This window comes from Hoplias malabaricus, chromosome 7 (assembly GCF_029633855.1).
Source record: "Hoplias malabaricus isolate fHopMal1 chromosome 7, fHopMal1.hap1, whole genome shotgun sequence".
In the NCBI taxonomy this organism is placed as follows: Eukaryota; Metazoa; Chordata; class Actinopteri; order Characiformes; family Erythrinidae; genus Hoplias; species Hoplias malabaricus.
The window spans coordinates 25,582,911-25,597,985 of NC_089806.1; the positions used below are offsets into that span (position 1 = coordinate 25,582,911).

At 36.6% G+C, this 15,075-nt stretch overlaps 1 protein-coding gene across 1 annotated transcript; it reads left to right on the plus strand.

Moving 5' to 3' along the window:
• Positions 1–490: 490 nt before the first annotated feature.
• On the plus strand, positions 491–10,000 carry gorab (golgin, rab6-interacting). The gene is made up of 5 exons (XM_066677055.1): positions 491–691; positions 2,341–2,671; positions 4,976–5,077; positions 5,199–5,339; positions 7,877–10,000. Exons 1-5 carry the CDS (start codon positions 628–630, stop codon positions 8,298–8,300), a joined length of 1,062 nt encoding a protein of 353 aa, XP_066533152.1. The 5' UTR covers positions 491–627; the 3' UTR covers positions 8,301–10,000.
• Positions 10,001–15,075: the final 5,075 nt, after the last annotated feature.

Genomic DNA, 15,075 nt, shown 5'->3' on the forward strand with positions numbered 1-15,075 from the left:
TAATAATAATAATAATAATAAAGGTATAACTTCCAATCTGCGTTCTGTTCCCTAAGCCCTTGTTCCCTATTGCGCCCTAACAAGGGCGTAATAAATAGTACCATTGAGCACTAAGGGGTGTATCTACCGTCTCCCTTCTTTGACGCCTACTACAATATAAAAATTCTCAAAAACTTTATAAATGTGAAAGCAAAAACATACTGGTGTGAAACACCATTAATATGATACTGTTTTTTTTAAAAGCTTTAATCCTGAGAAATCTTAGAGATAACCTATTGAGCTGATATGTGCCTCCTCTTTCTCTGCCTGTGGTAAATTTCACTCGCCTGGTGTACCTTACATATAAATGTTATTAACTGTCGTAACCTACATTTAATATTTATCTCACTGTAGAAATGTAATTAGATCTCAGAATAAATACTGTAGGATCTACAACTGAGGGAATTATTTTTGTAATGGACATTATCTGAGTCTCCTGAGCGGGGTCCTGCGGCGGGTCTTGGACGTGGCAATAGTACACAGTGATGGCGGCGGAGAGACGGGGAGTCAGAGGAGGGTGATTATTTCGGTACAATTTCTTTTTATTCGAGCGGTCACTGCGGACGCTAGAAACGGTGTCGGTGTGAAATGTCTTCGTGGGCTGGATTTTCGGACGAAGAGCTGCGGAGACTCCAGCAGAAGGAGGAACATAGTGAGTTTACTGTACACCGCAGCATTGGAGAGGAACGGGCTACAGCTGACTAGTCTTATGTTTAGTCCCAGGCTTAGGCTTCTGCTGTTTTCTAACCGTGTTTTTGTTTGTTGTGACCCTGCAACAACGTATACATACTTTTGTTACAGGGTACTATGTCTGTTATCTGACCTAATTCTGCAGTCCTCTCTGTTGTATACTAAGTTTTAAACTTAACATCAAAGCATCACCTTCTTCATCCTCACAATCATCACTGCTACACTCATTTTCCGTGTTCTTAGCTCCATTTTTTACATAAGCGTAGTTCATTTCTTTCTTCTTTTTACAATGCTAAAATATTCAGGACCCCTACAAGACCACCACAGAACAGGTATATGTATATGTATTTGTATATATGTGGTGGATCATTCTCAGTATTGTCATGGCAATAATGTGGTGGTGGTGTGTTAGTGTCTGTTGTGCTGGTGCAGTTGGATGAGCCACAGCAGTGCTGCTGGAGTTTTTAAATCCCACAATGTCACTGCTGGAAAATAGTACACCAACCAAACTATCCAACCACCTGTCCTGGGGCCTGTTACACCCTGTTATATCTAGTGTTGGCCAGAAAGCTAAGTATGTCTAATATAGTGGGCCTGTGAGTGGAAACAGTGTTAAAAAAAAAACCTCCGACTGCACTGCTGTGTCTGCTCCACTTGTATAAGTCCATCACACACTAACAAACCACCACCATGTCATTGTAACTGCAGTGAATGATACACAATGTGCCACCAGCCAAATAATCCCTTCTCTGTGGTGGTCTTTTTGGAGACGATTTTTTGGAAATTAATTTCCTTAGCAGCCATCACATTTGTACCTGAGGCCCCTCTTTGGCAACATTTCTTTATGTGTGACACTGTTAAATTATAAAAATACAATTTCTAATACTGTGAGAAGTGATTAGTATGGCTATTAGAGGAAAACAGAGCTGGACGATATGGCCAAAAGTTGGTCAATATGATACAACTGTTAATATGGCATTTTTGATATTAATATGAACAATCAAAATGCCAATAACTGAAAGCAACATCACCTTAAAACAAAAACCTCTTGACTTTGTCAATAGTAATATTTTAAAACTAACTTTAAAATTGAGTGCAATGAACTGATGACTGTGCCCTGTAAAGACCATCAGTCAGGTACAGATGTTGTAAAAAATTTATGTTGATTTTTAATTATTGTCCTGCCCTAGATAACATATGACATTAAATAAAGTAGAAACTGGATAAAAAAATATTTTTTATTTTTATTTTATTTTTATAAACATGCTACATGGGGCATAAGTGTATTTATGTTGTTTGGGAGCAGTCTCTAAATGTTGATGCCTCTTTTATTAATGATTTAAAAAAGAAACATGAATAAAACCAGAAAAATAAACCCTCACATGCGTTTCCCATATTTCCTGCCTTTTTATGTGTGAACTAGCTGTAGATTAGGTTATGTAGTTTGCTCTTTCTGCTTCCATTTACATATTGCATTGTCCTGGAGAAACTCAACACATTTTTAGAGCAAAGGAACGACAATAAAGTTGAATTTGTTTTTGACTTCTTAGTGAAACGTTTCTTATATTCACCACATAGCTGACTCTCATCTCTGCTTTTTTTTTGTAACAGATGACGCTGCTGTCCGTGCCTCACTGGGTCGTGGCCGGAGATCTGCTCCCACAAACCGAAGCAGACAGCAGCTGCAGCGGGAGAGAGCTTTGCAGGTTGCCACTAAGCAGAATGATGGCAGTGGATCTCTGCTGTCTCCTGAACAGCAGCTTAAACCTCCACCTCCTCCTCTACAGCCTAGCCCCAACACTACAGCCTCAAGCAAAGTGTCGGAACCAAGAAACAAAGGGCCAAATCCATCAGAGCCAGAGACCGTGAAACATGAATCAGAGCCACAGCCAGAGGATCCCCCAGTCATGATCAAGGAGTTGGACAAAGTGGAAGTGGAATTGTTAGTAAGTCTAATAACTTTTAAGTGAGGGGCTGATATGGGGCAGATTTCCTCTGAAATAGCCTCAGTGTAGGAGTAAGAGACATGGAAATGTATTGCATTAAAATACTTGAAGACATTTTCTTGATATGCTCAGAGTATTAATTTTGTTTATACTAATAATAACGAAATTGACCACAACAACAAATATCATAATTTACTTGCCCACCTGTAATGTAGGGTAGTAAAATTAATTTAAGTTGCCAACATGTCTATTTTGTGTTTTGATGCAGAAAACCTCGTCATTTACCGTGCATTTCAAAACTGCATTGGTTCACCCAGTGGAAATGCATAATTATGCACTCTGAACCAAAGCTGATACCAGTACTTGAACATTTATAAAATATGTATATATTTAAATTACATTTATCTGTTTAGTGTTAACCGCAACCCTGAAATGGAAAAGCGGAAAAGAAGATGATGATGATGTTTAGTGTTAGTGTTCTCCCCGTGTCCGTGTGGGTTTCCTCCAGATGCTCTTGGTAGGTGGATTGGCGACTCAAGTGTCGATAGATGTGAGAGTGTGAGTGTGTGTGTGTGTATGTTTGTGTGTCGCCCTGTGAAGGACTGGCGCCCCCTACAGTGTGTGTTCCTACCTTATGCCCAGTGATTCCGGGTAGGCACCGGACCCACCGCAACCTAAACTGGATAAGTGGTTACAGACAATGAATGAATGTTTTGTGTTAGATGTACAATACTGTTTACAAAATTTTACAAAATTTTAAATATCAGAGATTATGAGATTAAAAAGCTATTTATCTGAGTAGTAAGGGTTTATTTGCTAAAAAAAAAACCCAACTTTTTCCTAATTTATTACAGCTGAAAATGCTGAAAAAGTGTTTTATTATAGTGGATTTCACTATAAAGTTATCATAAATAAACAAATCATAATTTGAAACATATACAGCCTTGATGGTTATAAAACCTTTATGGTTCTATATGCTTGTTTTTGGTTATTTTTTATAGTGACAACACTCCCTTTCTTTTTATTTCTTCACCATAACCCAGTGAAGACAGTAGATATTGGAGTAGTTTATTGAACTTCCATTAATTAATCAAACAAAAATTCTCTGTTCCTTGTATTTCTCTCCTCCGGCGTGCCCTCCTCAAAGTAATTGTAACACTCAATACACATAATGGTTATCTTTAAAATAAACAGCAATCATTTAAGTCGGTTATTGTGTAAAATGAAAAAGCTAATCACAACAGCTTTGTGAAGTGAACAGATCCCAATAACACTCCCCTAAATCATATTTTACAGAAATAATCGCTATGTTCTGCTGAAGCTTCAGTCGCTGTATTTACCTCAGACCAGTGTTGTTTTTACACTGCAGGAGGTAAACAAGAGATAAAGTGTTCATTTATAGATAACCACTACATTTTCCTACAGTTTAATAAACTGCTCATTCCTCCTTAAACAAAGGAAACCATCATGCATTTTCCTTCATAATATTTGTATCATTAAATATTTTGTTGAGGTTAAAACTCCATACACTCCTCTGCTGATGTCGAAATATTCTGAAAAATCCCTGCTGCACGCAGTGAAACCATGGGATATCTCAGCTGGTGAACAATAGTCCTGTTACATCCTTTGTTTCTCGGGAAAAGAAGAACGCATTTGTTGGCTGCATATGAAGGAGCCTCCGAAATGGTACAGTCTAGTTGCGCCGCTGTGATGTAATCGGTCTACAGCCCCTGAATTGAGACCCGGCTTACATTTGTAGTGTTCTTGTAAGAGTAAGAGCAGAATAAACAAAGTGGCTTGCAATATTTTTCTGCTGAATTCAATGTAATTAAGCATCACTATACCTGCTTCAAGCTACCACACGGCGATTAAACCTCACAGTGCCTGTTCAGGATTCAAACCCACACCTCACATGTAACAGTGTGATTAAAATGTGATAACGGCCCTCACTGATGATCTGTTGAAACTGCTGTGTCGAGGGCAGGCAAAAACACTGTCATGGAGAGTGCATTTAGCCTAAATATACGTGCAGACATCCAGTTTGGTGATAACACTTACTATAGCACAGATACTGTAACAGATTATATGAATGTTTTTAAGGTCTTTTCAGCCACATGTAACCTGAAAATTGTAAGGCTTGTCCTGCTCTCACACCAGTCTTCTGCAGTTAAACCTGTTTTTCCTCAAAGCAAAACTGAGAAATAAGCTGAGGAGGCAACACATGCCTCACTAGTTTAGTTATACACTTGCTGTTTTCATGTAATATCTTCATTGTTGTGATTTTTATTGACTTGTTTTAGACGAGAGAAGACCCGTCTACAGCAGCTTCAGTGGGAGCAACGGATGATGGAAGAGAAGAATAAAAAGAGGAAAGCTCTTCTTGCTAAGACCATTGCTGAAAAGTAAGAGCAAGACTACCTTGCATAAGCATTGGTTTGAGTCTTTGAAAACTTTAAATAATGCTCTAGATATTTTGGAATGTTTACCGTGTTTCTTCCTTAAAATAAATTCCATGTTTCACAGGTCTAAGCAGACACAGGCTGAAGCTGTGAAGCTGAAGAAGATTCAGAAGGAGCTGCAGGCTCTGGACGACTCTGTGTCGAATGACATTGCCATTCTCAGGACGCTGATAGAGCATGCCAGCTTGGAGTATTCTGTAGCATGGTAAAAAAACAAACAAACAAAAAAAACCAACCACAGCTTTGGTGGAATTTGTGACTGATTTAATTGTTATGGTCCTTTTTAGACAAAAAAAAAATATATATATATATATATATATCTCTGATATGTCTGTCATTTTCTACCGTGACTGTGTAATATTAACACTGTGTTCATATGTTTGTGTTTCAGTATTACGGTATACATTTTAGATATAATATGATGTTTTTGCCTAGGCCATGTTCCACTTTAACAGTTGTATAATTACTGTGCAATTACTCCTAGTCCATATTAGTTTATGGAAGCAGACTGCAAGTAGAGGTGCAGGTTAAATTTGTTTCACATGTCAATATTAGGCAGTGTTCACATTACAAGGCTGAAGTGACTGAAATCGGCTTTAATGTGAAACAGATCTGATTTTTTGTGGGCTCTGTGGATATGCCAAACCAATTTTTTTTCAAGTCTTTTTTTCAAGTCATTTTCATATGTTGTCCAATATCAAATGTGTGCAACATGAATGTGAATGGTCAGATCGGATTTCATGTGTGTTTTTTGCATGTACTAAGCATACACTTAGTTAGTATTGGCAATACAGCAAAATGGAGAAGAGGCTCAAGCTGCGTCCCAGATGGCACCATACTCCCTACATTATGCACTTCTCAGATCATAAAACTAAAACTATTACATCCAGATAGAACACTAGATCGACAACGAGATGTGAAATGTATATCTAAATAGAAATGTTTTTGTAATTCGACAGCCAACATACTGCATGATAGCATCAATGTTCATTGTTTTTGACCTGCATTGTGCACTACTTAGGGTGGAGTGAGACATCTGACATTAGGCTGAACACGTACAACAGTAAAAGTTTTCCGGCTGGCTTTTTTTTCACCTTCTCTTTCTAATCGTGTACAGTTAACAAGCTGTTTGCTCCTAAGCATAATCTAATGCACACATGAGCTATTAATGCATCTGTTTGTCCAGTGTAATTAGCAGGGTTCTCATATATATATATATGTATATGTTGGCAACGTGCATAAACATGTCAAATGTGTGCATGCAGGCTGTTTCAGGGACAGATACATTCAAGTTACAGACAGATAAATGTCACTTACATTTATTTTGTGAAACATTGAGATAGCCAAATCTGATCTGAGCAAAATATCAGAACTGATTAAGAAGGCTTGTAATGTTTACATAGCCTTAGTATATGAGATTATATGTGAACTATATATTCTAACAGAACAGAAATGTCAAATAGCTAATGAATGACAATCCTGTGCAAGTGTGTTTTCACGATTTTAATGCTCTGATAGATGACATACTGTGTGCTAATGACTATCTCATTTTTTTTAAAGACTCCCTTTAAAAGCCTTCAATCCTTCATATGTTCCATATTTCAAGAGAAGGATTATAGCAGTGTCCTTGCCATGCCTTTTTAACTTGCCAGAACTTTTTAACTTGCCAAGCCTTTTTAAAAAGACAATGACTCTATAAGAACAACAGTGTGCTGGAACACAGTGTGCTCATCTATTGATGCAAGATGAGAATGTGGTTAAACTGTGGTTTGTTGAAGAGAAAAGAACATAATTAGAAAGGATACTCCTTTTGTAAAAGTTTATGCCGTTTCTCCTAGCTTAGTCATGGTATTTCTCGTCACTCAGCATCTGAGTGAGGTTTGAAATACTGGTCTTGTGAGATTTGGAGAACTCTTACTGAGTAGTTCATATCTATTTGTACAGTTCTGTCTTGCTTTTATGTTGGTGGTGAATATACTGCCCTCTAGAGCATACACTGCTGGTTAAAATAATGTATGAAGATGAGGCAAAAAATTGCATTCTCTGCTATGGTGTGTGCGTCATGCAGTGATCTAGGAATAACATTAAAAATGAACTCAAAAATCATATTCCCACATATATGAAATGCAACAAGTAATACTTCATATTGTCAGTTGCCTCTTTCCCCCAACATACTACTCATTGCCTACATTTTGAACCCAAAGAAAGTTAATTGCTTTTAAACATGAATTTTTTTTACCTGAATCATGTACGTATCAGCTGATTATAGTTTTACAAATATTAGCTCTAGGCACATGTTAACGTTTGACTGATTTCAACCAATACATATTCATGTATTTACAGTACTCTAAAAGAGCATAAGGTTTAGGTAACCATTGCTCTATTGTGCTACATCATCTGCATTTTATTTATGTGTTACATTCTTGAAACAGTGTTCTTTTGTCTGTGAGGCTAGTTCCAATTGGAAACAGTCCCAATTTCTACATTCTATTAATAGGTATGCATCACCACAGCATCAGCAAACATGTACATACCGGATATTTGCATTGGCCCATAAAGGAAACTCCTCACCCACTGGTGGCATACTAAGATTAACGGTCAATATTTCTACTTCAAGATTCATTATAGAATTTGCTTCCTTGCCCATTATTGGCCATTATTCACAGCAATTGTATTTTGAACAAAATGTATTTTTCTTTTTTCAACTAGAGTTAACATTACTTTCCCTGTTCCATTTGGCAGGAAACGCTTGGAGAAGGCTGAGGCTGAATATGTGGCGGCAAAGCTGGACCTCCACAAGAAGACTGAAGTGAAGGAGCAGCTCACGGAGCACCTCAGTACTATCATTCAGCAGAACGAGCTGCGTAAAGCCCGCAAGCTGGAGGAGCTGATGCTGCAACTGGAGCTCAATGCAGAGGAGGTGGCGGCCCCGGAAAGCCATTCCCACACGACTCCACAGGATGGGGGGAAGGAGAAAGAGATGGAGAAGGAGGAGGGAGACGATCTTTCTCAGCCAACTGCAGTGAGCAGACCCACAGAGGAAAGTGATGAGAAAACACAGACGGAGAGCACAGATATTATCAAGGACAGTGTCACAATTGTACCAAATGCAAGCCAAGATCAGATGAAGGAACTGCTCAAAACAACTGCAGAGAGCACAAGTTAGCCCCCAAATTCGCATCCTTTTTTTCTTTACTTTGGGATTGGTTTGTTAAAGAAATGCTCCTGTTTTTTTTGTTTTTTTTAATCCATTGTTGATCTGCTGCATCTATAGCATTTTTATAATTACCACAGTTTTAAAATGCTTCTGTATTTGCTAAAAGTAAACATTTACATATACAATATATACACTATTATCCTAAACAAACTTAAAATTTTGTATATATATATTTTTTTTTTATTTTGATTTTCCCACTGGAGCACTGGAGTCTTATTCTTAAAATGCACTTTTTTTTTGGGTTGTGGGGCTTGGTGGTCTTTTCTGTGTCAGTGATTGTCCACATTAATTGACTATATGCTACAAATGCAGCAGATAGACATTAAATTTAAAAAAAAGAAAAGTTAGAAATGCTAAAAATACACTCATTTGTAAAACATACAAAATGTTCCTTCCTGTTATGAGAATTAGTGTACTAATCTCTTAAGAAATTGTTCACAATACATGTTTGCTAATTTTGTTGGATGTTTTTCAAAATGGCTGCCCTTTTTTTTCGTGCTATATATCTCAATATATTACTATTTTGACTTTGGGGAACGTTTTGATGCCAGTCTTATACACAAATACATGTTTTGCACACACTGATGACCAAAAGATGCTAAAGAAAAGAGTATGGTATTTATTAAGAGGGGGAGCATTTGATCAGCCTTTATGGGGTGCTGCTCTAATAACTTAAAGCAATGACAGATTAACTGGTATAATCGAGCCTTTGTTTACTCTTCAGATTGAGTTATAAAATGGTTTTATGCTCTGTGTTCTGTCATGTACAATTACAATGCAGAATTCTTTATATATTTTTGTTTTACGCAAGCATTTTTTATGTGCAGTGTTGTGGTGGGCTGTTCTCTGTGCATTTGTCCTTTGAGGAAAGTGTCTTCTGAAAGAATTGTATTCAAGAAATATAACACTAATTAGTCTTTATAGGCTTTTCAGCAGGATTATAACTGTTTATGAAATGTGAGATTCTTTGAAAGTAGCTGATGGCTGGATTGTTGAGTTCTTGCAGTGTTTAGACTGCAGACTGAACACAGTAATCTATGAATGGCAGTATGAAGTAACTTAAAGCAACTGTGACCAAATCCATAACAGCCGTTTCTATCATGAAAGCTTGATTCTTCTGAAGATGAAAGTAACTATTTTTCTACTGAAAGAGAAAAAAGCCGCTTTGGTTGGACGGTGGGACAGTGGTTATATGGTGCTGTTTTACTGTCTATATATTTTGAGGGGTTTTTCACCCTCTCTATGAATTATTCAAAGAAGCAACCTCCGAGTCGACTCACTCCTAAAGGAACCATAGACTGACCAGTGTGTTCACTAAATGGTAAGACGATCTGCTGTAATGTATGGAGGGTATTCAATGTGTTTGATGTGCTGCTGTCAGCTGTTTGCTGGTCACTTTGAGCAACTGATGTTAAGATGTTCCTGCCAGTTTGGAGGGGTGGTTAGAGCTTTAAATGTTATGGTTTAATTAAAGTTAAATTCAGCAGCTTATTGGAAGTGTTGTTGATACCCATACGTCTGGACTACGGCCAAATGAATATGAAAAGCTCCAGTCCTTGTTTTTGAAACGAGGCCTTTCAATCATATTTGATATATAAGGCTATTGTGTGTAGTCTGATTTGTTTCTTGTTTTAAACTTTTCAAAATAAACCTGCTTTAAAAGTGAGACCTTCATTAGCGTTTCCTTTCTTTTGAAGTCTGCTTTTCTTTTGAACACTGCTGAAATGATGGGTAAAAATATCCTTCAAGCAGCCATTAGCCTATTTCTCTTGGTGTTTCGGAAGATTCTTTCCATCAGTAGCTCTGTGTAGGAATATCTGCAAATAGCATAAGTGGAGTCTCGTTTAGCGTTACATTTGGGCCTTCAGGCTGTTTCTTGACTCTGTCCCTTTTACAGCCCAATAACGAAGCTAATTCACTTCAATTATTGATCTTTATAGGCACCTGGGACGAATTTGTTCGCCTCTGAATTAAAGAATTTAGAACAGGATCAGAGGCATCAGTAATCAGTTTAGGTGTTAATGTGTCATCTATGGACCATAGTTTCTCTCAGAAATACACGGCATACTTCTGGCCTGTATCGCTTCTGGCTCTGTATTTCGGAATCTGAGCTTCTGCCCGGGACCCACAGAGGCCCTGGGCTTAGTAACCGGAGAGCTGCGGGGAAACGGAGAGCTGAATTAGGCTGTAGTTTCTCAGTGCGAGGTTACACTGGTCACCTCAGCCCGAGGCGCTCTGTCTGTTACACAGGACTGGCCTTACTTCATTATCTCAACGGGTAAAACAAAACAGAAGACAAAAATTAAGAGTTTACAAAGCTACAAAATATACCGTACATCAATTTGCAAACATTTTATCCATGGATACGTGTTCAAAAAGAAAGACATTCGGCAGTATCTCAGGAACATATCTATTTCTCTCTTTAAAAAATAAAATAAAATAAAAGTGGCAGTAATCCTCTCCTAATCCTGGTACATCTTGAAACAAAGAAAGTGACCTGTAATGCGTTTTGGGAGGAAGTTGAAATGTAACTGTTTATCGAACATAATCTTAACACAAATATAAGTGCCGTCGCTATTTTCAGAGCGTTGTTGTTGGAGGTACTAAACTATTTTATGGTCTTGAAAATAACACTTCTCAACACAAAGATAAAATATCTCATCTCTCGTAATCCATTACGTTTTTAAATCCGTCATAAGTTTTTATTATTCTTACTCTTGTTTATTATATTGAACTGACTTTTCTGGTCATTTCTGTCTACTTATATTTAAACAATATCAAACAGTATGTATTAGGAAAATGTAAATATGTTTTCAAATGATAAATTACATGTAGCCTATAAAAAAACATAATGGATAGTTTCTGACTTTCATCCATGTCATAGAAAAACTAAACAGACCACTCAGCACTTTAGAGCAGAACAAGTTCAGAATTGTTCTGTGGCAGTTTATTATTTTTTTTCATATTAAAATTCATTTGTTGGTTATATATATATATATATATATATATATATATATATATATATATAACATTTCAACATCAAAAATATTTTTGTATTTTCTGTAGCCCATCTTTTTAATTCACGTTTTTAATGCATTTTTTATTTAAGTTTTGAACAAGGCAAAAAAATATGTAAGATTAAATACAATTTTAGATTAATTTTAATAGTGTTAAGGGAGTGAACATGAATGTACAGTGTAAAGTTAACGTATTAATGTGTATTATTACTATATGTGTTACAAAACTGTGAAGAATACACCAAATATCGTAATTTTTCCTTAATATATTTTATTAATAAATGTGGTTTTAATAACTTCAATAATTCATAAGCTTTTTAAAAAGTATTGTCTGAGCTATGTATTCCCTGCGTAATTACTGTCTTTATATTAATTAATGTCGGGAAACTTATAGTTTGGATTATAAATGAACTAGTTCTTGTTTTTTTTTTTTATTATTCTATTAAAGAATGTCTGCGTTTACATTTTTTTAATAAGCGTGGTGTATTGATGTGTTTTATGAGTGTGTTTGTCAGAGTGTGTAGGGGTCTGTGCTCCACTGACCCCCCGCTGATGATTAGAGCTCCACCGTCCTCCTTTATTTCCCTAATGACGCTTTAACAGGCTTACTGCTCACTGTGCACTGATTACACACACACACACACACACACACAAGCACGCGAAAGGGACCTTAAATAAATGTTGACTATCTGAGACATAGTGTATTGCTTATTTGTGAATTGCGCTCGTTTGATTAAAGGGCCGTAGCTGGAACTCGTTGCTGTCTGTAGTGTGTTCTTGTTGTTTAAGCGCTGCGTTGCCATGGTTACTCCAACTTTGCGAGTCTTGAGCTGACATCAAAGTATCCACAGCTCCTGCGCAATCATAAACACGTTCTAAAAATCTTCAGATTTGTGACATCACATTAACAAGAAATGAGGAGAAACGAACCTCTCAATGCAAACACCAGCAATATTAATAAAACTTTGTAATAATGACAAATTATTTAGTTCTTCGTGTAGGTCTATATATTTTTATGCTCTTTATATTATTAATATTATTAGTGTTGTTTAAATTTGGTGCATTTGTGTTCTTGTTTGGAAAACATGCAAAAGTTTACAATACAAATTATGAAAGTTAATCATATTTCCTATAATCAGCGTATTCATAAAAATGAGAGCACAGTGGTCCTCGCCGTTTCTACTGAATTCCCTTTATTGTGTTTTAAACTGATGTCATGACTAAAACGGAATGTTAGGTCACTAGAACGCGGCTAATGACGTAAGGCGCACCTGCCGCTTGACCTGTCTAGACTCTATGAACGGTACACGGTCATTACACAGCTATTTTAAACCAGCGTCCCCTAGTTCTTGAAGACATAACTACAAAAGCTCAATGTTTTGGGTTATTTCTGTCATATGGTTTAGAGAAATCTTTTGTTAGCTCCCTGATTACTTTCCGGGAAAAAAATTTCTTCAAACAATGTGTATGACGAGAGAGTAAAAAACACCAGTCTTAGAAAATGTAAAAATTTTAAATTACGCAATGTACTTATTTATAAAAATGTATAAAAACTTGAATAATATCAAATTCAAACGATGTAATTCAAACACACAATCTGAACAAATACATAGGCCTATTATTTTGCACTGAGGTTTTGTTGTTGACTGGATATTTTGTGGTGTTGACAATTGGGGACATGCCGTAAGGTTTGCATTTGTATTTTGTTTCTTTTTATATGAGGCATAGTAGATTTCTGTATTGTTTACAGCTTCGTAGCACTGTGACTGTAAGGCAAACCTCCAAACATTTTGCTGGAATATAGATTTCACTATTTGCCAGAACCAGTGGGTAATTGCAGCTCTTGTAGAATTAAAATACTTTTCGAACTGAACGGGCAATCTTACAGCACCTCAAAAATTGTTTATCATTACAACCCTACAACCTGTGAGTTTACGTCTGTTATGTTGTTGTTGTTGTTTTATTCTTTCATCATTCCGCCATTTTGATTATTTGTAGTTAAGTTAGTGTTGTTATGATGACGCAATAAAATCACAGAAGGAAGGCGTCTTCCATGTTTGTGAACGGTGGATACTACTCCACAACAGCAACGAAAATGAGAATGAAAAAACTCGGGTAGGCCGAGGAATAGGGAGAGGGAATGGGGAGAGAGAAACTAATGTTGAATAAGGGAGCGAGAGAGAAAGAAAGAGAGAGAGAGAGAGAGAGAGAGAGAGAGAGAGAGAGAGAGAGTTAACTCCGTTCCACCGGCGGCTTAATTAAATACATGGAAAGAACGAAAGCAGCACATCTGGTTTCAATCCGTTTCCCTTTGATGGCATCAAGTGTTCTTTTCCCAGATCTACAGACTGTAGAGCTGAGAGCAGAGCAGCTCAGCACAGCACTCTGTCCTCCATACCTGAACTACTGCACACTTCTCTATGGAAGCTCTTTTGTATTATCTGTATTCTTCCTGTTTATTTTTTATTCTATCGTTGTTTTAAATACTGTTTTAAAATAATCTTGTATGCATGTGTACAGGTCTAATTACGAATCAAACATTTTAATGGATTGGTTGTAAATTCATATTTTATTTTCTCAATTTCCCCGACACCATTAATTCTAGAGATACTTAATTTAGACAATTTTGTAATTTGCATACATGTTTTTGCCGAGATAACAGCATTCGCTTGAGATCTTGCAAAACTGAACGTCAATTCTGCAAAAAATAAATTTTAGATTTTCTGTACATAAAATCCAATATATTAAGACAATGTGTGTTATGTTGTCACATTAACAGGAATTAGTAGATATCCTGAGAAACCAATTAATAAAACACACGTGTCACGGTACAGCGGAGTAAAGAAACCCATCTCCGGGAGATTCCGTACATCGTTTTACGCTCCTTTTTCTTAAATCAGTGATGTGCTCTAAACACAAAATCTGAACCCAACTGAAGTGGAAGTTTCAGAATACTATTTCATTGATCTTCAGCACGTTCATACTACATGTGGTAGATTGATCAGGATACGATTATGGAATCACGATATTCCAATGTCTATTGCTGTTTATTTTTGTTAGAATGAAGACGTCTTTATGCCTTTCGAAAGATCGAAAATACCTGCAATAAGAGACCAGATTAAAGAAACCAAAACCTTCTGGGCACAGTGTAAAAAAATACCTCGGACATACGATAAGATTTTAGTAGCTAACAGGTGGTTTCATATTTGTAAATTTGATTTAATATCTTAAGATATATGAGGGGCCCCATCAATATTTTAAGTGGCTCAGCAGAAAACCAACGCCAGCGAATTGTCATACATTAGACGACACCATAAAATAAAAAAACATAAATTCAAAATAATAATAATAAAGTGCTGGCCATCAAAAAACTATAGTTTTGGCAATGCACCTACAAAACGCGTTTATCGTTATTATCACGTGTTTATAATAATAATAATACTATAAATAATAATTATAATAAAAACAATAATAACTGGCAATGCATAGCCATCCCCTTAACTGACCCTGATTTTTGATCCAGAACGAGTCATCCACAATCAGTGCTTAAACTCTTTATTACTGTAGCTGAAGGTCACCACCAAGTTCTCACAACAATGTTCCCACACCTATTTGTTTTCTCAGTGGCTACAGTGGCTAAAGCGGTTACTGAAGCACAATGGAATACACACTTTTAATAAACAGAAGAAATGCTGAATAGTTAGCAT